Source organism: Melozone crissalis, unplaced genomic scaffold (assembly GCF_028551555.1).
Source record: "Melozone crissalis strain CALT ecotype California unplaced genomic scaffold, PUWL_Pcris_2 ptg000018l_1, whole genome shotgun sequence".
Lineage (NCBI taxonomy): Eukaryota > Metazoa > Chordata > Aves > Passeriformes > Passerellidae > Melozone > Melozone crissalis.
Window position 1 is genome coordinate 35,834,169 of NW_026535796.1, and position 22,692 is coordinate 35,856,860.

Genomic DNA, 22,692 nt, shown 5'->3' on the forward strand with positions numbered 1-22,692 from the left:
AATAACAATTGTGCTTTCTTGCTGTCTTTGAATAAAACTTGTTCACATTTGGACAAAGCATAAACTGAAAAGCTGCAGTTTGTACGTGACCGTGTAAGGTGAGTTAGAAATATTTCAGAGTTTCCAGGATGTCTAAACAAGATAATGACCATCAGTTCATGTAAACTGACTCTATACACTACAAGCCAGGATGTATCATCCATGTGTCTTTAAAAGCGTGTTCAGGTTTTGTTCTATCCCCAACAGAGAAAAAAAAGCCAAAGTCACAACTTGTAGGAAAAGTCTTGAAAGGACTAATGGTTTTTTGTTTGTCAATTTTTTTTTGGTTTTTGTCTTTTAATGCCTGGAAGTTGTTATGGTGAGAAATGTTAGGAGAGTTCAGGAGACAGCCCAGAATATGAGAAAGCTTTTAAGCCCCAGTTGATATAACCTAGGGGAATTGGAGGAGTTTGTTCTGGGTTCAGCTATGGGGATTGGTATGATTCCTAGGTATACCCCAATGACTGACAAATATCTCTTGCAGTGACTGGTTGAGAATTGTGTAGATATGCTTGCTGACCAGCAGATGCAGTGAAGTCAGATACTGTTGCTAAATTTTGTCTGTCTATAGCACACTGGAAATATTTATTCTGGTCTTTATCCAGTTGTCAAATTTCACAAAGCTAGTGTGAGTTTAAATATCTTTGTTCCCTCTGGATTTTAAACCTGGTGAATTTTACCAGCATGTTAAAATCTTATGAGAGGGACCAACAGGTAGTGTGGCTGTATTCTTTGGAAAACCTGCTAAAAGAGAGGACTGTGCACTGATTATAATCATGGACAAAACACACTTCACTTGGAGAGAATTAATTTAATTTACTGCCAATTAAAAATAGAGTTGAATGGTGAGAAACAAAGACAAGAAAGTAGAACAGTGTCTGCCACTCTCTTTTACTGGATTTGCTCCTCCCTGCTCTCCCACCTGCCCCCACTAGGCAGAGAAAGGAACTGGGGAATGGTGGCTGTGCTCAGCCTGTAACAGATCCTCTCTGATGCTCCTTCCTCCTCACACTTCTGTCTTGCTCCAGTGTGGGTCCTGGCCATGGAATGCAGTCCTTCATGAAGTGCTCCAGTATGAGGGCGTCTCCATATGCTTTCAGGAAAACCTTCTCCAGTGTAGGCTTTCCAGGGGCTGCAGTTCCTTCAGGAAATATCCACCTGCTCTAGCACAAGAGTCCTCCATGAGTTGCAGTGTAAATGTCTGCAACACTGTAATCTTCTTTGTGGATGGTGGATGATTTCTACTCTGGCACCTGGAATGCCTCCTCCCTCTTTTCAATTCTTGATGTTCACAGAGGTTTGAATTGGTTCAGCTTTTTTTTTATTATTATTTTTTCCCCCCTTTGTTTCTTGTGCATAGCATTGTGTCCTTTCTTACACATTTTCTCCCAGGTACCACCATCTTGTCCAAGGGGCTCAGCAGTGCCCTGTGGTGGATGGGTTGGAGCCATTTGGAACTGGCCATTTTGGGCACGAGATAGCCCCAGCCTTTCCTCACTACGGCTGCCCTGCAGCTACCCCCCAGCCAACACCACGCTCCATAAACCCAATGAGAACTGCAGAAAATTTCGTGAGAGAAAAAATAATGGCCTACATGTAGCAGAATTTGAATGGTAGTTGTACAGTGAACGGTAGGAAAACAACTAAATTCTTAGTATTTCATTCATTCCTTTTTACCACGTGGATCAAGGCTCATGTAGAAAAACACTGTGCACATGTGACCAAATAGTGAGAACTACCTCAATGAAGAACTATGGAGAGCAAAAATAAGATTGGCTGAAAGGGTTTTCATGCTGATGTTGCCCAACTTGTCTTCATAGCATACTGTTGTATTTCATCTGTCTGTATGTGTTCTGTGTCAGCACTGGTGCCTAGCACACTTAGTGAAACATTTAAATATGCTGTATGAGGAGTCTGACAGTAGTATTTGGCATACTGAATAGCTTGGATGTTTTGAGAGGTTAAAATCTTGTCATGATGTCGTAAATAGCCCAAGTGATAGTAGGTTGATGATTTAAATAGATGGAGGGCTTTTTACCTGTTGCATTTTGTGTGTTTCCCTCCTGCCGTGCTCTTAAAAGAGAAATAACATTAGGCACAAGGAGAGAACAAAGGAATAAATATCAGCAACTTTATGACTGTTCTCACTTCTCTCATTGCTCTATTTATATTAATCTATGTTTAACAAGTGTTTTCAGGAGGTGCACTTGGAAAAGTTGTTTCAGAAGTGTTCGAGTTGTTTGGCAGATGGTCTGCTGCATCAAATAGATCACCGTCAGCTTTAAGGGAGATGCCTGGTCCTCTTCACAGACAATAAAGTCTGTGAAGCACAGGGAAAAGGACAGAGCTTGCTGCCCATGGCCCTTTAGAGGCCTCTCTTTTCTGCCAGGTTTTGGCAACTGCTAGACTCACACATCTCCACCAAGCCTCTTCACCAAGATTCTGTACATCCTTTCTTATGCAAGCTACTGAACAGTGATTGGATAGGATTTAGTTCTGCTAGCAGTCTGGAAACTGGAGTTTGGTGGGCTCTATATAATTATTACTGATCCCCAGTATTTCTCCTTGCTTCTGTCCTTCAAGGCACAATGGTTGGTGATCACACCCGCTTGGAGTTTCACAACATCGAGACAGGGATCATGACAGAGAAGCGCTACATCTCCGTCATCCCCTCCAGCTTCATCGGGCACCTGCAGAGCCTCATGTTCAACGGGATGCTCTACATCGACCTGTGCAAGAACGGCGACATTGACTACTGCGAGCTGAAGGCGCGCTTTGGCCTCCGCAACATTATAGCTGACCCTGTCACGTTCAAGACTAAGAGCAGCTACTTGAGCTTGGCCACCTTGCAGGCTTATACATCCATGCACCTCTTCTTTCAGTTCAAGACCACCTCAGCTGATGGTTTCATCCTCTTTAACAGTGGTGATGGCAATGACTTTATCGCAGTTGAACTAGTCAAGGGGTAAGTGGCTTTCTGTTGTTTTCTACCAGCTTATTTTACAGAATTACGTATAGGTGTAAGCATTTAAAGCTTACATGAAGAGAAGTTCACCTGATACTCATGTTTTGTCTGTTTGCTGAGCTGTAAGAGGAAGTGTTTAAACAAAAACACTGAAGCTTAAGACTCCTGATTTTATCACTGACTTCCTCCTATGGCTGTGGGAGGGACATTTTTACAGGGTGCAACATTAGTATTTTAAGTCATTGGGACATAGTTAGACTAATATTTTGTCCATTCAACCTTGCAGATTAGCACAGAGGAGGGGATGTGCTGAGGGCTCTGTATGTCTCTTCTTCCCCACTCCCTCTCCCTTTTCTTTTTCCATTCTAATACCTGTTTTTCTGCCATCTCCAGTGAAGGAAAAAGAAAAAGCACATGGGCTGCTGAATTTGTACTTCTGCTGGTGATGCTTGATGAAAAGCGAACTCAGCTTGCTTTTGAGCTGATGCGTTCTTTTCAGAAGACCTATAGCTCATTAAAAAAAAATCCTTGTTAGCTGAACAAATTTTGATCTCTGATTATTTAGTCATGGTAGACATGTTTTCCACAGTTTACCAGTCCTGTTTATTTCAGTTCAGTCTGTTTTTGTTTTTGGCTTTGCACATACTTCTGTAAGTGGGACATTGAGTAATAAAAAAAGCAACAGTCACAATCTCCTGGTGCTCTGTTGAGAGTAGAATTTTGTTGTCTTTTTTTTTTTCTTTTCTTAGGAGAATACTTCTCTTCCATCCTCAGGTGGATTTCTGTGTTTGAACTATATAAATAATTCAGGGTAACACTCCCATGACTTCAGTCTTTCTTAGGGTCTCTATTTTTGCCAAAAGCTTTGCTAATTGTTTTTCAGCTGTTTGAATAAGTCTAGGATCTCATGAGAATTTTAGTACAATTTTTCAAGTGAGTTTCCTAATTAACTTCTTATGGGAGCTATTCAAAACTCAGAATTAACCTAGGGAATATATGCCCCAAATAGGCATATCTAGTGTTACTCCCCAGTACATTTATCAATATTACCAATTAAAAAAAAAATTATATGCACAGACAATGTTTTTGTGGATCTGAGAGAAATTTGTGAAAAAGAGGAATGTTTTGTGATTAGAATCTGATTACTTGAAATGTTGTCATCTCAAAATACTAATCTTTACACTTTGATGGAAAAGAAACAACTATATTCTTTCAAAGCAGTGGCTAATATTTTGGATTGTTAGAACTTTCTAACCCTGAGATATTTCCCTTCATGACTTCCTAAAGTTAATTTACCAGCTCTGGCTAGAATACAGTTCAGTAATGCTGGAGTTCTTCCAGAATATTAACCAGTTCTTGCTATATTTACATAGGTATATACACTATGTGTTTGACCTTGGAAATGGACCTAATGTTATCAAAGGCAACAGTGATCGTCCTCTGAATGACAACCAGTGGCACAATGTTGTCATTACCAGAGATAACAGTAACACACACAGCTTAAAAGTGGACACCAAGGTGGTCACTCAGGTTATCAACGGTGCCAAAAATCTGGATCTTAAAGGTAAACTCTATAAGATTGACAGATTCCCGCTTTTGTTCTTGCAGGGCTGAACTAGCGAACAGGAGAAAGCTTGGAGTAACCATGCATTGCAAAGCATTGAATCTAGACTTTGCACATTTTGGCTTTCAAATTCATTTATCTCTCTTTTGTTTGACAACTTCTTGTAGCCAAATATTTTGTCATATTTTGCTTTTTCAGAAATTTTCATTTTTCAGTTTTTCCTAGTTAGGTTACAATGAGAACTGGGATTATTTAGGGGATTTTGTGATGGGTTCTTTATTTGATTTTGTTTTTTATTTTGGTTGGTTGTTTAGGTTTTGGGTTTTTTTTGGTATTTTTTAGTAAGGGAATCAGAAATGACTGCTTGCACAATATGTTGCTTTGTTTTTAGCTTTTTCTGAATGTATGATCACTTTGCTTTATTTGCATTTGGTGGCAAGAAAAGTGACTCTAGAAGGTGTGTAACCTCCTCCTCCTTGTGTTTACCCCTCTCTGCTGCAGGTGATCTCTACATTGCTGGCCTGGCTCAAGGCATGTATAGCAACCTCCCAAAGCTTGTGGCCTCTCGTGATGGATTTCAGGGCTGCCTGGCGTCTGTAGACCTGAATGGGCGTCTGCCTGACCTCATCAACGATGCTCTGCACCGCAGTGGGCAGATTGAGCGTGGCTGTGAAGGTATGACTGATTTCAGAGAGGTTCCCTTCTCCAGCACTCACTTCACACTTCACTGTTGCACTCTGTGCACTACTTGTTTACCTTACTGTCCATTTCATTAGTTTGCTTCCATGGCAATATTCTTTATTACACTTTGGTCTACCAAATGCAGCTTATGGATTGCCAGTTCCTGTGAGTGGCTTAGCAGCTCTTTGCCTCTGTGCTCTTTCCCCTGTGAGTTGGTACCTTTACTAGTGGGAAGGGATGGTACTAAGGGATGGACTACTACTTACTAGTGGTTTTTTCAGAGTGGGTTATTAGCATTGCAGTAGCCTTAAAATGCTTTGGAAGATGTTCTGAGCATTCAGTTAATTTGTGCTTCAGAGCAGCCTTTCTTGGGATTCACAGAAGTAAGTATTTGGAAGAACAGGTAGAGACAGGGGAAATGGAAGGTAGAAGGAGCTGAATGATAAAGATTGGACTGAAAGAGGAGTTAATTTTTGATGAGGTGTACCTCTAGGGAAAGCACTGAGGCATTGCCTCTTCTGCCTGGGAAACATTTCTCTTCAGTTCTCTGTCTTTTGCAGCCAGTTTAGAACTCAGTGGGATGAGTTACTTTTTGCAGCATGTAAACTGTAGTGATTTCTTGAAGCCTCTTTAAATAATTTGCTGTTCCTGTAAGCTCCCATTAGTTAAAAGACTATTGACATCAGCATCACTGACTCAGTACAATGCATATGCCTTCAATTCCCAAAGCACTTGCAATACTTACCATCCAGAAGTCCAAGGTTTTGATGTCTAGGTTAAATGACAATCACCATTATGTCTAGAATCACTCAGTACCACCAGTCTGCTGTGTTAGCTACCAGTCACTACAGGAAGATAGCTTTTTCTGTGAAGTTTGTATGTTCATTTGCTAAAACAAGATGTATGTCCCAAACTGATCCTTCAACAATTTCACAACATGAAAAGACTCCTTGATCATCTTTCCCTACTGTGTCAAGATTACAAGATACATCATGACGAAGCCCTCCTGCCTGTCAAGATGGTTCTGTCTTAAGATTGAATGTATCATCTGAGAGAGAACTTTGAGTACCAAATGACCATCCAATCAGGTCTGATCCCTTGTTTGTGTCTCAGTATTCTGGCTGGCTGGGAGCTCCTGTGTCCCAGCCCTCCTTCCATGCTCCCACAATAGTATGCTGGTTTGTAAGAATTTTGTATCTTCTCACAGGAGCTCCCTCCATGTCAACTCCCATCTCATAGCATTGGTGGGCAGTTGTAGGCTGTGGAGGGATAGAATGTAAGAAAATAGTGCAGAAGGTAGTCTCACACCTGAGGAATTGCAGCTGTACCAATCACCACAGATTAGGAACAGGCCTGCCTTTAATAGGCCACAGCTGTGTCCAATAAGAAGCAGAGTGCTACAAAAGAGTGGGTTAGCTGGGTGAGGAGAGAGGTGGGGTTTGTTGGCTGTGCTCAGTTGAGAGGTGGAGTCTGTTGGCTATGCTGTGAAGATGAAGGAGTTAGTGCTGTGAGGAGATGCCCATGAGCAATCACTGAGAAGGTATGGAGCTTTTGCAATAAGATGACAACAGTAGGCTGTTTTTAGTCTGTCTGTCTCTCTTTTTCTTAATAGTGTCTATTAACCACTTTGTTCCTTATGGAAATGAGCACAGTGTAGGTGAACTTGTGTCTTTGCCTGTTTGGGGCAGAGCCAGCAGAAGAAGTACCCCTTTTCTGTATTGTTGTTTATAAGGTTCAAGGAAAAAATGCATCTGAGGTTTATGAAGAAGTCTGTTCTATTTGTATTAAATGCACTGAAAGCTCTTTAGTATTATTGGTTTTTTTGATAACTCTTTTTTTAAAATTATCTCAACCCACTGGCTCTTTAGCTGGCATGTGATCTCTACTAGCCCTCCTCCTCCAGAGAACCACCCAGTCAGACCATCCTGTTGTTCTGTGTGTGACTCAGGGACACAGCCATGAGGCTTGCCCTGAAGAGTGTCCCATTAGAGCTGTGGTGTTTCCTTCTCCTGTACCCAGTGCAGTTCTTTGATGTAGTGTTGTATTGCTGACATTGTGTAACATCAGTGCTGCTCCCAAAACACATGAAGTGGCCCTTTGTCTGTGTGCCAGCATGGTACCAGCACAGCTGCTGCATGAATGTGGAGATTGCTTTGGTTTCCTGAAAGCAAGTTCCCCTTCTCTTCTAAAGTCCTTCAAACAGGACCCAGAATTGAAAAGAGACCTAAAAAATTGGTGATAAAGGCAGTGACGGTCATCATTCTGCCTTTGCAAGAGCTTGATCTTGGAAAGCTGTGCCCTTTCTACCTTCCCAAATGGCCCCTGTTCAGTACCAAGGAAACTGCTGAAGAGGAAAGTGTTCTTTTTTGCCAGCATATTCAGGATTAGTAAAAACTTGAGAATTTGGTTACTGTAAAGCTGTTACGTTTGTTGTTGGTTATTTTTTTCCTTAATTTTTGAATCATAACAATCCTCAAAGCCTCATCTCAGATCTGTCTTGCTGCATGCTGGGGCCTATTCTTACAGTTGCCAGTGAAAGTCACATTTATCTCCCATTCTCTAAGGAAATAAAAACTCTAAGGTTGTTCAGTCCTTATTTATGTCTCCCTAGTTTGTTTCCATCTGATGTAACTTTGGGTGCAGTCTTAATGTTTTTAAGGACAGAAGTCCCAAGTAGTCCTCGCTGCCTCATGATGTTTAAATACATTTTTAATGCAGACTTTTTGTCTGAGTAGTCATGCTGTGTGTTGATTTGCTGGACATCTCTGTATTTCATCATGAAGGGCAGAGGGACCACATCTGTGATGGGAACGTGCATGCTTAAAGAAATGTTGTTCCATTCCCAGAATGAATCTTGTCTTCCAAAGGCCACATGAGAGGGATTTCTGATAATGCTTGTCTCTTGTTGACACCTTGCTTTCAGAGGCAGAGATTACCATGTGGCAGCTGTTTTCTTAGAAACTGTCAGTTTAATCTCAGGATAAAATCAAAGAATATTTAGAAGAAGAAGGCCTTGAGAGCAGTAGAATATGAGATGTAGGTCAGCAGAGAGCACTATCCTGGCTAAGATGCACCAGTACTGCTGCAAAGGGGTGACATTGTTGCATCCTGTTTGTGTTTTTTATCTCTGTTTATGCATTTCAGTACCCTGTTTCATGCCACCAATTAAGATGCACAAGTTTCAACAGGAAAATAATATTCCTTATTGTCTTCTCTTGCCTCCTTTTATTCAATTTGAGCAAGCCATTGAACTTCCTTGACCACGTTGTTCCTCTTGTGTGCTAAAGCAATGATTCAGCCTCCCTGTGCACCAAAGCACACACTTACCACAGAATTATCTGTGTTCCAGTAATGAGTAAGGCTTCTACTTGAACAGGAAGCACTTTCAATAATTTGTATTTATAGGACATATTTTTCTTTGGAACCCACCAAAACATTCTTAGTCATACATACAAGTCACTCTTGAGATGCAGGCATCCTTGAGACTGAAATTGGCTGATGTACAGTGTATAGTAGTGCTAAAAAAAGTCACTTCAAGACTTGAAGCAATAATTATTTTACCTCTGATATCCTACTGGTTCTATCGCTATAATTTCTTTACATTATATATGGTGGGATTTGTTTAGGCTAGCACAACTAAATAACCTCTTCGTAGTTTTTGTTAGGTGACATATCAGCTCCCTATTGCACCATGCAGCTTCCATGTGTGCTGTAGAAGCTTATGGTTTCAGCTTTTGAAGTGTTCAATCACCTGTGTGTTTGACAAGATGATAGCTACCACCCTGACATGTTTTGTGTTTGAATGTGTCCTGTAGTGCCATTGCTTTGGGCAAAGGATTTTGAGGGGGATTATCTGGAAGAAGAGAACCCAAGAGTGTGAAATGTCAAATGATTTTATGAAGTTAAAGGTTCATATCACATACACCTTTTTTTCTTTCGCAATTGCTACATTCCTCATTTTTCAGGACCAACAGGCAGCTCTTCATGAATCTTGACAGTCTGGTCAGATCTGTAGTGGCAGCTTGTGTTTCCTTGGAAGGGATGTTGCAAAGCCAGAAACCACCTTGCTGCCTGGGTTATGTTCAGGTGCTCTGCACACAGCTCTGAGGAGAAAAAATCTTGGTGAGAATGACATGACACCAATATACTTGTTCATTTTTCAGTTTCTTGATCTCTTGTGCTCACTGCAGCTTTCACCATTATCTCTGACCTAACAAAAGGGCCCTTTCTTTTACCACCACCTCAAAAAGGGAATTGGTGAGAGGGCCTGAGAAAAGCTACCAAAAGTAGGAAAGAGGTTTAGACTTAAATGGTCCTTGTGTCAGTGTTGCATCAGGGTATTAAACGCACTGAAGAGACAAAATTAATTTTCAGAAAGGTCTTCAAATGGAATGGCCTCTTCTAGTGGAAGCTTGAAGGCAAGTCTGCCACCTGCTTTCGGCCTTGCTTTCCCCATCCATGAAATTAATCTTCCAGGTGTTCTTGTATTTGTGATAAAAGTATGAAATTCATCTATGTCTTGTAAACCACTTTTAAAATGTGGATGGAGGCTCTTGGACATGAGCAAAACGTTAGAAATGGAAGAAAAGTCTTGTATCAGGACGCAGTTGTCTCCAGTCTGTAGCTCAACAGCCTATGAAGGGTGGTTGGAAACTTTTTGCTCCTGAGTTTGAGCAGTACAGACTATTCTACATCAAACATACACAATTTGAGAGAAAAGATGTCTGCACTATGGTATATATGAAGAGTTGGCAGATGGAAGAAGTTGTATCAGGTGACCTAACTTCCCTTCTTTAAAGTAAACAATTTAAACTTCACCTCTGCTTTCTCTCACTTTTTGACTTTTAAAATGAGGTCTTATTGCTGAACTCCTCGTTCCTGGTCTTACTACTAAATAAATTCCGTCCACAAAAATCTAGACTGAGTGATTGTGTGGTTTTTTTTTTTTTTTTCCACACTGGTCCTTGAATAAGTTAATCAGATGTCCAATCTTTTGTGTAGTTTGAAGAATATGTCCTCAATATTGATGAGTATTTTCTGCCTTTGAGGCACTTTTTCATCTCTCTATTAATTTGCCACATGTTCTCACATGTTTTCCTTTCTTTTAATTGGACATCCTTATATTGCTTCCCATGGGCACTAGAGCTATCTGAAATTCAGCTGCATGTTCTAAATATTTTTACCCCATCGTGTGCTTAGCCAAAAAACCCTAAGAGTAGTGTCTAAAGAACATTTTATTTCTTCGGTAAGAAAGTTTTCTATGTGCTTTAGTGATGTTGCTTCTACCTCACCTGTTCCACTAACAGCTTCTCACAAAGGAGACTGATTATTATTAAACTGACTGACACTATTCCAGATGTTTTGGGACTTTTTTTTTGGTCCTAATTTAATGTTCTTTCCAGATCCCACAGTAAAATCATAATCTTTTGCTACTTTCCATTAAATAATATAGTTAACCTTTAGAATTCACTGGTGCATGAAAAGCATGAATGACACATACAGGCTGGATAATCAGAAACACATTTTGCATACTAAGCAGTATGTGGAAAACAGAAAATCTAATCTCATGCTTAAAATCTCACAGCAGGATAATGTCAAAAAGGATTTCACCCTTCATCTGCTCAGTAGAGAAAATTCAAATCTGGTCATACTTCACTTTCTCTCTGGAATCAAAGGTTGTTCATTGAAGAGTGGAGCATTAATTTGCTCCATGATGGTTTGACATCTTTCCTTTTCCTTGCTTTTGTATTCTATTCTCATAATGCTGCTGGATTTATGGAATAAATATGAGCTTCTTCTCTCAGCTACAAAGAAAATGAGGTGCAGGGAAGTAGGAAAAGTACTTGTTTGTTATAGAGAAATTACTTTGTTAGAATAAGTGTTGAAAATTATGCATGGAGAAGTGCATTCTTTTCTTTCTATGCCTTCCTCCTTTCTTTTGAATTTTGTTTAAGGAAAATGGGATTGTAAAGCAGTTTCAAAAGTGGGGAGAAAATTCTAACTATCTCAAAAGGGAGGATAATTGCTATCTTGAGTCATTCAGAGGCTGTGAAACAGCAAAGATTTAAAATGTTAAAATTCTTAGGAAGCACAGGAAATGGCATCTGCACGTGTCAGTTCTAATTTATTGGGTTGTAAATGTAAAAGAAGACAGTGGGGAAAGGAGAGCTACCAATCTTTCTTCAGTATCAGCTGTGATATTAGACCTTTTTAAGAACAGGTTAAGATGGTAAGTATGCACTTGTTAAATAACCATCTTTTTAGCAATGAAGTTGATGATTTGGTGTTTGGTTGTTCCTATTGTGCTGTGTAATAGAAATATTTAACCTTCAGAGGCAGGGGATTCATGAGCTGCTGCCTGTGCTCTCATCTTTGTCCTCTATTTTTTCCATTCTGAAAGAGAAGACTTAGAATCAAGGTATAATACACCAAAAATCTATGTGGCTTCCTTGTAACTGACTCCATTAAAAGAAAAAACTGCAAACCAACCAAACAAAATAAACAAAAATGAAACAAAAAGCCCGAACAACAACAACAACAAAAAAAGAAACCCTGTGTCTACATGGAAGAGCATCAGTGCAAGTATTGCTTTGCTTTTGATGCTCTTCAGTCTTCACAAAGTGTATTTGGATCTTTAGACAGTCAGGCTTAGTAGACCTATGATTTTTTTTTTTTTTTTTTCCATGTGGACTATGATTTGACCACAGATAACAAGATCATTCTAACCTAGGTGAAATAATGAACTGGTACTCTTTGTTTTTTGATTGCTCCAATGACTGATTAAGACTATATGGGTCTAAAGCCTGAGCTGTCTGCTTGCCTGTTGATGTAAGTTTTTTTTAAGAACGTGTTGAAATCTATGAGCAGGTGACAGCTTGTGAGGGGGCAAGGTGCTACTGTCACTTATATCCAGTGTTGAGTTCGCTTCTTTGCATAAACAGAAATTTTTGTCTTATAGAATTATCAGTCCTCTATGGTTTTCTGGCAATAAATCCACTTTGGACAAAAAGCCAAATAAACTAAATGCATGCTTGATGGAGGTACTGAAGGTCAAATAGATTTTCTTTTTTGCTTAAATGGATTCTATGTATTTCTCAAACATGACAAAATCTCTCTAAAATTATTGTAAATGCTGGGAGATGGGTTGAAGAATGTGATGTTTTTTCTTCTGTTTGTATTATCTATAAATTTTGTGATTTTGTGTTTGCATGAATGAAATGCATTTCTTCTCTATTTGGTTTTGTTATCTGTTGGTTGTATTAATGTAGTCACTGTCCCTCTCTTGCTTATGTTGTCATTTGTGTTTTGATTATGCGTATTGGCTGTGATAGTTATACTAGTTGCTTTTATTTATTCAAAGTGATGTTGCCCTGGTTTATCTGCTTTTATACTAACCTGTTGTTTATTGTCTTTGCTTTTTTTTTTTTTTTTTTTTTTTTGCTAACAAAGTTGAGTTGACCAAAGCTGACCTGCAAGGTAGTGAAGGTTGTTCTTCTTCTCCATTACTTGTTTCAATGAAAGATGCTTTTATGTAACATTTAGTGCCTTTTACTGGGTGCAGTCACACCTCTAAGACAGGAACAGAATGGCAAACCCCAGCATATGTGGAGGAGGATTCCGAATTGAAGAAGAACATGGCAAACAATGAAGCTGCTTCTGTTGACCTGGGGGATTTGACTGTATCAATCTCTGAATGGCCATTAAAGCACCAGCTGATTTCCTGGAAAGCCTAATGATCACACAAATACCTGCTGTGCATCAAGATGTAGAAAGCCCTCAGAGCTTTAAAAAACAGAAAGTTAAATTAGTTTCTTTAATAGTGGTCTTAAGGAGGGAGATCAAGAGGTAAAAACTGGGGTGTTTTGGTTTTTTGTTTTTATGTAGATTTGGAAAAAAAACCCCATAGAAATAACTTTCTGGAATTTCAATTTTGAAATTAAAAAAAAAACCAAAACCAAAAATCTCTAAACTACAAGCTCCCTCAATATTTAAAATGGTTTTTTACAAGCCATAGTCAGGGTAGGAAAGGTTCCATTTTGGAGGGTCAGCACAGTAGCAGAACCAGAGAGGAGCACATGGGAGCAGCTTTTAACACTGAGGAGGACGAGAAGTTCCCTTGTCCCTGTCTCAGCTGTCAGTGCTGCCAACATTGTGCTGGTTCTGTGCCACAAAGCTCCTTCTCCAGTGGCTGTTGCCACACCTGATGTCACAGCCTTCCCCCCAAAGAGATTTTCTGGCAGGTCTGCAGGCCCTGGTGGTACAGAGTGCCTGTCCAAGAAGCCGGGGCTGAGTCATCCCCCTGCAGGTGTGTCCTTGTCCAGGAGCTGTGCCACCAGGCCAAGGAGTTATTTGAGAAAGGCACTAGGTTCAGTAGCATTTGTCAGAATAAGAAGGAAATCAGGTATTCTCAGAGACACTGTAGACTTTTTTCCTGAGACATAAATAAGGCAATGTGCCTATTAGAGATTAATAGGTCTGATACTAGTATAAACAGGAAAATGTTTTCCATGGCGTTGAAAGTGAATCCTTTAAATATGATAATGAAAATGTACTTCCCAATTCATCTGTAAAGACTGCAATATAGAGTACAAATTAATTTATTCTGGAATGCAATGAAAGTTAAAAAATTGGTCCTCCTTTTTAATGGGAAAGGAGATAATGGTTTCAGGTATAAAGGGAAGTCAGAGGAATTGAACAATGTGTCTCTCTTTAGCAATCCTGAAGCCACAGATAGCCTCTGTTATGGGATCATCTTAGTCACCTTGAAATTTTATGTCTAAGCCACTTAATGTCTAAGGTTCTGTTGTGAGACAAAACATAGACTGTTCCTGTTTCACTCTCTGAGATAGAGACTTCCTGAGATTTTAAATATCTCTGGAATTAAGATTTTGTAGCTTTAATCACATGATCCATAAACTCCTTTTCTATTCACTGTGTTTACTGTGAAGACGTGGTGATATTGCTGACGTCTATCTAATGTAATACATGCCATTTTCAAATTAAAATATTCTTGTTCTGTATTCCAGGTATAGGCAGGTAGCCATTACCTTTCCTTCAGGATATCATCTGTGTTTTTTAAGTAGAGCTTGGTGTTCTGTGGCTCAGTAGAAAAGGATAAAAATAAATTTGAACGAATAAGGATGTTTTAACAGTTTATTGCTGTAGCAGTTGCTGACAGGAGCATATTAAGAGATACCCTCTTACCCAGCAGATAATGATACTGACAGTCTGAGATAATTTTAGCAATTGAATCCATATGAGACATTGAATCTGAAATATTTGACAGCCTTGAGGTAGACAGAAGTTAATGCAATGTATTTTGCCTTATGCCTTTGCCTCTGACTGCAGCTATGTTTTGTTGGCATCTCTGACCCGTTCCCAACTGTAACATTTGAAGTGCTCTGTCTTACAGAGGTGAGTGGTATAGAGAGGTACTACCCCTAGGGGATTTCTGAAGTTTATGTAAATAAGAGGTAAAAGATGAGATTTGAAAAAATAGGAAATGTATGTGGACTGAGACTGATGTGATAAGAAAAAAACATCCTGGAAGTACACTGGAGAATAAATAACTTTAGGATTAATATGTTTTCTGCTATCCACTGAAATTGTGACAATGATTTTAGGACTTACATTAGACATCAGCAAGTATTGTGTCTCTCTTGCCACAGCCACTGTTGTTCTCTGTAGTCAGTTATGTGTCCATCAGAATTCATGCTCAGGAATTCCTGAGCTTGATTATTGATGTTTATTGAAGTGGATGCATCATGCACAGGAAGTTTTGGAAGAAAGAGATCTATTGTTTTGATTTTTCCTGAGTCCTCAGAACCAAAGGCATAATACACCTGTGAAGATTGTTCCATCTCATGCTCAATTTTTTTACGGAGATTTTAACCCTGTAGGAGTATTTGCCCTTCAGGTAGAGACATCCGATTACATTGAAGCCTAAGGGGAAGCATTTGGCTTGAGTGCATAAAGTGGATTATTGGCTTTCCAGGAAACCAACCTTTGCTAAATAGCTTTGGCTATTTCAGTATAGGCCATGATGCCTTATGCTTAAGGGCTGGGACTTGATGATCCTCGTGGGTCCCTTCCAAATCAGACTGTTCTGTGACTCTTTTATATTGCTGTGATTTGCAGTGAGGAAGGATGTTTTCCCAATGTACTCTGTTTTTTTCTTGTTCATGTATCGCCCTTTCAATTTTCCTTTATGCTTTTAGTTTCTGTGTCTGAATGTCCAAATGCTGTTTAGTTGCTCTGCTTCATTTGTATCTCCCTGTCCCTTGTTGCATTCTGTGTGCAGGCATACTCCCTTTTATGCAGTTCATTTCTTGTTCTCCGGTTGGGATTTTTATTCTTTTGGCCTTTTTTGGTTCTTTCCTCACCAGCATGTGTATAAGCACGTTGCTCATGACCTTTTAGGTTACCTAGAAATGGCAAGTGGAAGAATGGCAAGGGAGAAGGTGACCGGTATATGCCAGCTTTCTTTGAGGGGAAGGAAATTCCAGCACTTTGCAGATCCATTTCTGTGATTTGCCATTGCTTCTAGATTCCCTTCTTCTCTAACCTTGAGATAGATGTGCTTTCTGTGAGAGAAAGCACATTTGTGCATGTTTGTTATTTTAACTAGTCCCAGTTCCTGAAGTTTTCAGACCAGCCACTTATTTGGAACAAAAGGACTCAGCAGCATGACTTATATCAGGTGGGTGAAGCATTCAGGCTCTGTTGAGGCACTGAAAAAAATGGCTACAGTTTGCAGAGGACAGAAGAATGCTGGCTTTTGAGTTATTTCTGACAATGAGTAACTTTAAATATGGAACCTGACAGATGCCTAACCTTATTTAGGTGATGAAAGGGATGATGAGTTCTTAACAAAGTATGAAACTGAGAGCTTGAAGAGCTGGCCTTGCAATCGTTGAAAATCTGTTTGGTTTTTGGTTCTGGTTTGCTATATTAGTCTGTGATATTCCTGCTTTCTGCTATCTGTGACTCAAAATACAGGATCTAGCTTTGTGAATCATGCGCTGAGCCCTCACTGTAATTTAGTTTTTTGGATTAGTGCAAAGTAAATGCTGACATACCACCAATATGTATGTAGCAGTAACAATATATATAGTATGGTCCGTCCCAGAAACTGATGGTTCCATGAGATTCACCCTTAATTTGCTCACTTTTTAAAGAGGAAAAATACTGTTTTCCAAATTATTCTAACACTGGAAAACTATTGGGCATAACTTTGTTTTCTCCTTAACCTGCAAGGAGGAGTGAGTCCTGGAACAGGTTTATTTTCTACCTGGTACATATGGTTTCCAAGACCTGATGCCTTTCTGAGCTGAACTGCTACTGTAGAGTGAATTAAAAAAGGCTGACACACTCTAGTTATGAAAGAGGAATGCTGACAGAAGTAGAGTGTAGATTTATCAAAGGTGTAAATTGATTGTAATGTCTGACTTTACAGTAGAGATATTTCAGTGCTTCATGACATTTGTAATTTAGGAACTACAGGACTAAAAAAGCACCTTATTCTGCAAAGGCTGTAAAGATGCCTTGTGGGTGTTACTTTCCTATTGCTTTGTAACATTTCTGAAGATAAAGGAGAAGAGATTAGAGCATTTAGGGAGGTGAAGAATGAAAATAGAACCATACTGTTATTGAACTTCCCCTGTTGCTCATCTTCATCTTATTGAGACAATAACGTTAACACAAATGGTTGATTCCCCTCGAAAAGTCAATTTTTGATGTGTGGAGGAAGGTATTATGTGCAATGGTTTATTGTTAATATTTATCTGAATATTTATTGCTAGTTATGATCAAAGCATGAAGCAGTTGTGTTATAATCCTGCAGCTGCTGTATAAACTGATTCCACATGTAATTTGAAAGAACAGTAAACACAATGCTGTCTTTTATTTCTCAAGTTCCTTTTCCTGTTAAGAGCTTTCAAAAGATACAGAAGGAATGACTTTTTCTGCCAGTGAAACATAGATGTTTTAGTAACATGCAGCAGCAGATTTTTTTTTCTTCAATTTCAGGGCAAAGAGAAACATGCCATACAACCGATTTTAGGAAAGAGGGCAGAAAAACCAATTTGTCTAAGCAGAACACACATACAAAATCAGGCTATTATACTCTTCAAAGGTGATTTTATTCAAATAGTTATTAGAAATATTAGTAAACAAACGATACATCTGGATAGGTGTAGAAAAGTGTAGTACTGGTCTCCTTCCCAGGGAGGGAGACCCAACAAATGTCAGATCCTGCAAGTCCTTGGATACTGAGCTGTTCCAGTAAAAATTAGAGATCCGGACATAAAGATAAAAAGGACATTGTTGAAGAATCCTGGTTTGCTATTTCATGTTCCAAAGGAGAGGTCTCTCTTGGTAGGCTTAGCCTGGACAGGAAGAGACACAGCAAGTCATGCTTCTGCTAGTGGCATTCCTTTTCTGGGGACTTTTTCACTTCTACTTGATATCTACTGCCCACTTACTCCTCTTTCCACTGTGCGTGTGGCACGAAGAAGGCAATGCACCAAGCTCAGCTACAGACAGACAGTAAAATCAGAGGTATCTCAGATTATTATGTGAAGACTAATTCTGAAACTTTGCTTTTAAATACTTTGTCTGCTCTTAGTGTTGCCAGAGGAATGAGATTAAAAATAGACCTGAGTCCTGATGGCACTGGTAATTTAGAAACAATTCTACTGCTTTATATATAAGTTATTTGTCATCTTCTTTCCTTGTTCGTTAGCACTAAAGGGCATGTGCGTGGTAGCACAATCTTCATGTTTTATAATCCTTCCTGTGCTTCTGTCACTTTGCTCCCTAATCCAAAATCCTAATTCCCTGTGACATCCCTATTAGTTGCTCTGAAGATTCTGTTGCCACAGAGGATTATGACATCAGGCCATGACTGTTAGCAGCAGGAGTAGATGAACTCTCTGAGACAACGAGCCTTTTATGATTCAAATGGCCCATAGTACTAAGAAGTGAGGCCAAGTACCCAGCATCTGTGCTGTCAAGACTGACTCTAAAGATGGCAGATCAGGCTTCAAGCTTCCTTGTGGTATTGTCGGACTTTCAAAATTCCTCATCATTGTGGGTTTTTTTCCTTTTTCCTTCCCCCCCCCCCCCGGGCTGCTGAAAAGTGCTGTTCCCACCTTCACAGTTGATTTCTGTTAAATACAATTCAGATACCATAGTGCAGGCCATGAATTCAAGTACTTTGCTCTCTGAGCTCTATCATATGAAGACTTCAAGCCAAGGTACTGAGCCTCATGCAGTCTTATTCCTTGAATAGAGTCTTTTCTCTTGCAGCATCTAGACAAAGGATATGCCCGTTGTCAAGTCTAGTTAGTGATTAACGTGTTCTCAGAAAATGTAGGAAAATTGCAGAATCGTTTTTGAAAATGGTGTTCCGCTCTGCTTCTCTGTAATGGTCTTTATAGTTGAGGCTGTAGCAAGTTTGCATAGAGTCACAGCTGCTTTCTGGTTTAATTTTTAAAATATAGGCATAGATAGCTTGCTTGTTAATACTTCTAGCAGTATTGGCATTCATGATTGAAGTTAGAGGTTAGATAGTGGGGTAGTAATGTGCAGGAGAGGTAATCTGTTCCTCATTCCTTATCCTCAGATAATTTAGACATTTTAGGGACAATGACAACTAATATTCTATTTCAGATTGTTAAATGTTATCCCTTCTTTTTCTTGGCCAGAGTAAGTCTGCAGCAAGTATCAGACCACAAACTGATGCACAGGTATATATATTTATATCCATGATTTTTACAAGAGTAAAGGCAGGAGGGAGGCCTGTACATACATGTGCCTGCCCGCCCACACTGGAAAGTCTGTCAGCTCTGTTCTAATCTAGAAGTGATCTGTTAATTTCACACTGTGCCACTGAGACCACTGGGATTCATATGGCTGCAAATGAGAGTCAGGTGGGTGGGAAGAAGAGGTGGAGGGGAGGAGAAGAGTGTTGAAAAATGCTGCTCAACTTTCTTTCAGCATGGCAACAAGGGGTTTTCGTGCTGTGGCTGCTGCTGTCACTTCTTTTCAATAGGTGAACTTTCCTTTAGGGATTTTGTTGTCATCTTCTATCAACTGCACTTATGCTTCTACCTAGAGGTTTCGGGGTTTGGTTGGTTGGTTTCTTATAGCAGTGTAATAAATTCTGGAAGAAGCTCAGGTTTTTGTTAACATTCAGTCAAACTCTACTTACTTAGTCACATGTTCATTCTCATTGCAGGAGAGATGAAAAGAAATGCAGATAGCTGAAAAACTACTGAAATTCACCCATTCTGTTCTTTCAGTGAGGAAAGGTGGTCTGGTGGGGAGAGCTGAAACTCTGCACCAAAGCTTTAAGGGTCTATTCCTGGCTTGGTCTTTGAATTGTTGGGAACATTGTGACCTGACATGGGACATTAGTTAGATGTGGCTTCTACGAGGGCTTGTAAATACAGAAGCGCCCTGGTGTGCAATCTCAGTATCAAAGATACTGAATAATGGTGGAATTCAGTGAAATCACTATGGATGGTGTCTGATGGAGGTTGAAGGGTTTCATTTTATGTTAAAATATTTCAAAATGCTGTTTCTGCTTTGGTCTGTTCTATCTAATCTATAAAATACAGATGGTAGTGTTGATGTGATGAAGAAATAAGGAAAGGACTGAGTCTTGCGGAGTTGCTGTTGCTAGCAAAGACTGAAGAAAGATGCTGGGATGGGTGAAACAGTTATTTCTTTGTTCTTATGTTATTCTCCTAAACCAAAAGTGGCTAATGAACTTATCTCAGGCAGCCTAGCCAATTGATACTTTATTATCTGCTTTATTTCTTTCATTTCTTATTTTCCAACACATACAGGATATAGCATAGTAGGTATGTCAAAGGAATATGTACATTTTATTTAAAAACCTGCACAACAGGAGTGACATACCTTTGTCTAGAATGCTTGAATATAAAATACTTACTCAGGAAGTAACTTGTAAACTCATATTCTTGTGATCTATGACTTGCAGCTTCATGCCTGATCTCAGATGATCCAGAATCCAGCTACCTCCTTGTGGATTACAGTAGCTGTAATTCAGAGTCTCTCTGACCTGAAGATTACTTTTTTCCCTATTTCCTGGAGTTTGTCTTTGCAAGGCTTACCTGAGTAGGATAGCAACTGTTAGCTGCAAATCACATAACAATGAAAGACTGTTCTGATAGTGGTGGCTGCTTCCTTCTCTGCTTCCACCAAAAGCATGGAAAGCAGGCAAAAAAGAGAAGTGTTGTGGATAAATGTCATGCCCTTCTGGGGACTTTATTGGCATGTTTCCAGAGGAACCAATAAAATAGGTAGAGTGTTTGGTTCTTGTTTGGCTGACTTTTATTAACCTATAAAGGCAAGTTGTAGCCAGCTGAGGCTTCAAAACTGCAGTTTGAATCTACATTATCAGTGTTCTTTGGGTATGATGAGGCATTTTTCAGGGACCTATTAATTAGCTTTCATTTCTGTAAGGGGATCAAACTTCTAGGGAAGCACAACAACCTGACCATGCTTGTTGGCCTGGCATCACCCCTGTTTCACTGTAAAATTGTTTGAGCAAGTTGGGAACGTATGAGTTGGGCCTGCCTAAGAGGGAATATGTTGCTGTTCCCTTTTCCTTGCTCTGTGTTATAGTTTGGTGTTTTGTTGTGAGGTGAACACTGTCTTTGTGCTCTTTTTACCTGAGTTTCTTGCACGTCCAGCAATGGAGCAGTGTTTGGTTAAGTGCTTTCTCTCTTCTGCATGAGGATCCTGATGGTCATGATAGTGATGAATTGAAGATATTGTGGGCCTGACCCAGTGATTCTTTCAGCTTTATTTCACTCTTTTCTTGTCATCCTTTCTCCAGGGCCGAGCACTACCTGCCAGGAAGATTCCTGTGCGAATCAGGGCATCTGTAATCAGCAGTGGGAAGGCTTCACCTGTGACTGCTCCATGACTTCTTATTCTGGGAGCCAGTGCAATGATCGTAAGTAGACTTTTCAGTGCATTGGTGACCTGTGAGTTCTGATACATGAGAGTACAGAAAATACATGATTCATTGCTCTTTCAATTGCAATACAACTTTCCCTGTGTCAAATCCAAACTTTTTTTCTTGGAAATTTCTTTAAACCTACAGGAGGTTATATTTTTTTTTTCACCTTAAAATGAAAATATGCAATTCAGCATGTATGGGTTTTGTTTGGCTGGTTTTCGTGGGTTTTTTTCTCTGCTTCTTTTTGAATGCTAACTTTACCAGTCCAATGGTGATAATTGATGTTGCTGGAATTCCTGGTTTAGAGAAACCAGGAATGACTTTGCAGATATTGTATGTAATATTTTCATAGGTAAAAATGTCTAGGTTTTGTGTACTGAATTATGCTTTGAGATTTTCATTCAAACTTTGGTGAAAAAGGCATGAAATGCATGTAAAATGAGTAGTGTTCTAGATAGTAGTGTTCTAGTCTTCTACTGAAATACTAGCTGAATGCTGAAATGCTGAGTAATGTTTCTGAGAATGTTCACTTAAAACCAGCGATCAGTTAAATACACAGCAGAACAATTGTGCTTCTTGGTATTGATTTGCTTAATCTCAAAACATTTAATGTTCTTGGCCAAGTACTACTAGAATCTCTGGTAAAATAATTCAACAAACCCCTTAAGTCTGCCTTTAGGGGACAGCTAATCAGCTTTTTGACATTCCCTCTGCTCATCATGGTTTGGCCTTGGCTCCTGCCTGGAGGGAACAGATCACTTCAGCTTTACTGTCTGCCTGCTTTTCTTGTTTGAGGTGACTGCCCCCTTCTCCCTGGCTTGCTCCAAGGCAGGGAACGAAGGAATACATCATGAGTGCTGTAGTAAGTGTAACAGTAGGCTTCAATAATTTGGTTCACTGACTGTGTAAATTTTAAACACAGAAAAAACTGCTTTTCATTAAGGTATTTGTGGTAGACTTAATTAGTGGTACCAACAAGGTGCATGTCCAAGGCCACAGCACTGTCATATCTGCAACCTTCCCCTAAAAGTCTGAGACATAACTGAGTTGATGGCACATGTGACAGGCTGTGTAGCGCATGGTGACAATCCGTCTCTGCTGAAGGCCAAAATGCCTGCTTTTCTGAGTCATTCATAGTATGTAGTGTTGTCTGTGTTGGTCTCCCATTTCTTCCAGCATATTTCTCTCAAGCAGATATTGGAAAGGCCTACCAGCATTCATGCTTTGACAGGGGCTGTATAAACAAGATGCTACTGACACAGATTCATAGACTGTAATGCTATGTCTGGTTTTGGATTGCTTTGGAATTCAGAATGTTTCCTTTTGGTCCAGAAGAAACATTTCATGTTGGAGTCACAAGATCTGGTGCCAATTTTCTGCATTTTTATTTTGGTTTGCTTTTATCAATTGGACACCCACTTTGCCACTCTCAAGTTACTTGTTCAGTCA

At 39.6% G+C, this 22,692-nt stretch overlaps 1 protein-coding gene across 17 annotated transcripts in view; it reads left to right on the forward strand.

Annotated features, from left to right (window-relative positions):
- Nucleotides 1-22,692, forward strand: part of NRXN3 (neurexin 3) — an 869,162-nt gene that overhangs the window by 330,666 nt on the left and 515,804 nt on the right. For all 17 annotated transcript variants that reach the window (XR_008482993.1, XR_008482994.1, XM_054275710.1 and 14 more), the window contains 4 exons: nt 2,623-3,004; nt 4,378-4,568; nt 5,070-5,243; nt 21,118-21,237. Coding sequence is in view for 15 of the 17 variants with exons in the window: in XM_054275710.1 (XP_054131685.1) it covers nt 2,623-3,004; nt 4,378-4,568; nt 5,070-5,243; nt 21,118-21,237 (867 nt within the window). In the remaining 2 variants the exon portion in view is untranslated. The remainder of the gene's footprint in view (nt 1-2,622; nt 3,005-4,377; nt 4,569-5,069; nt 5,244-21,117; nt 21,238-22,692) is intronic.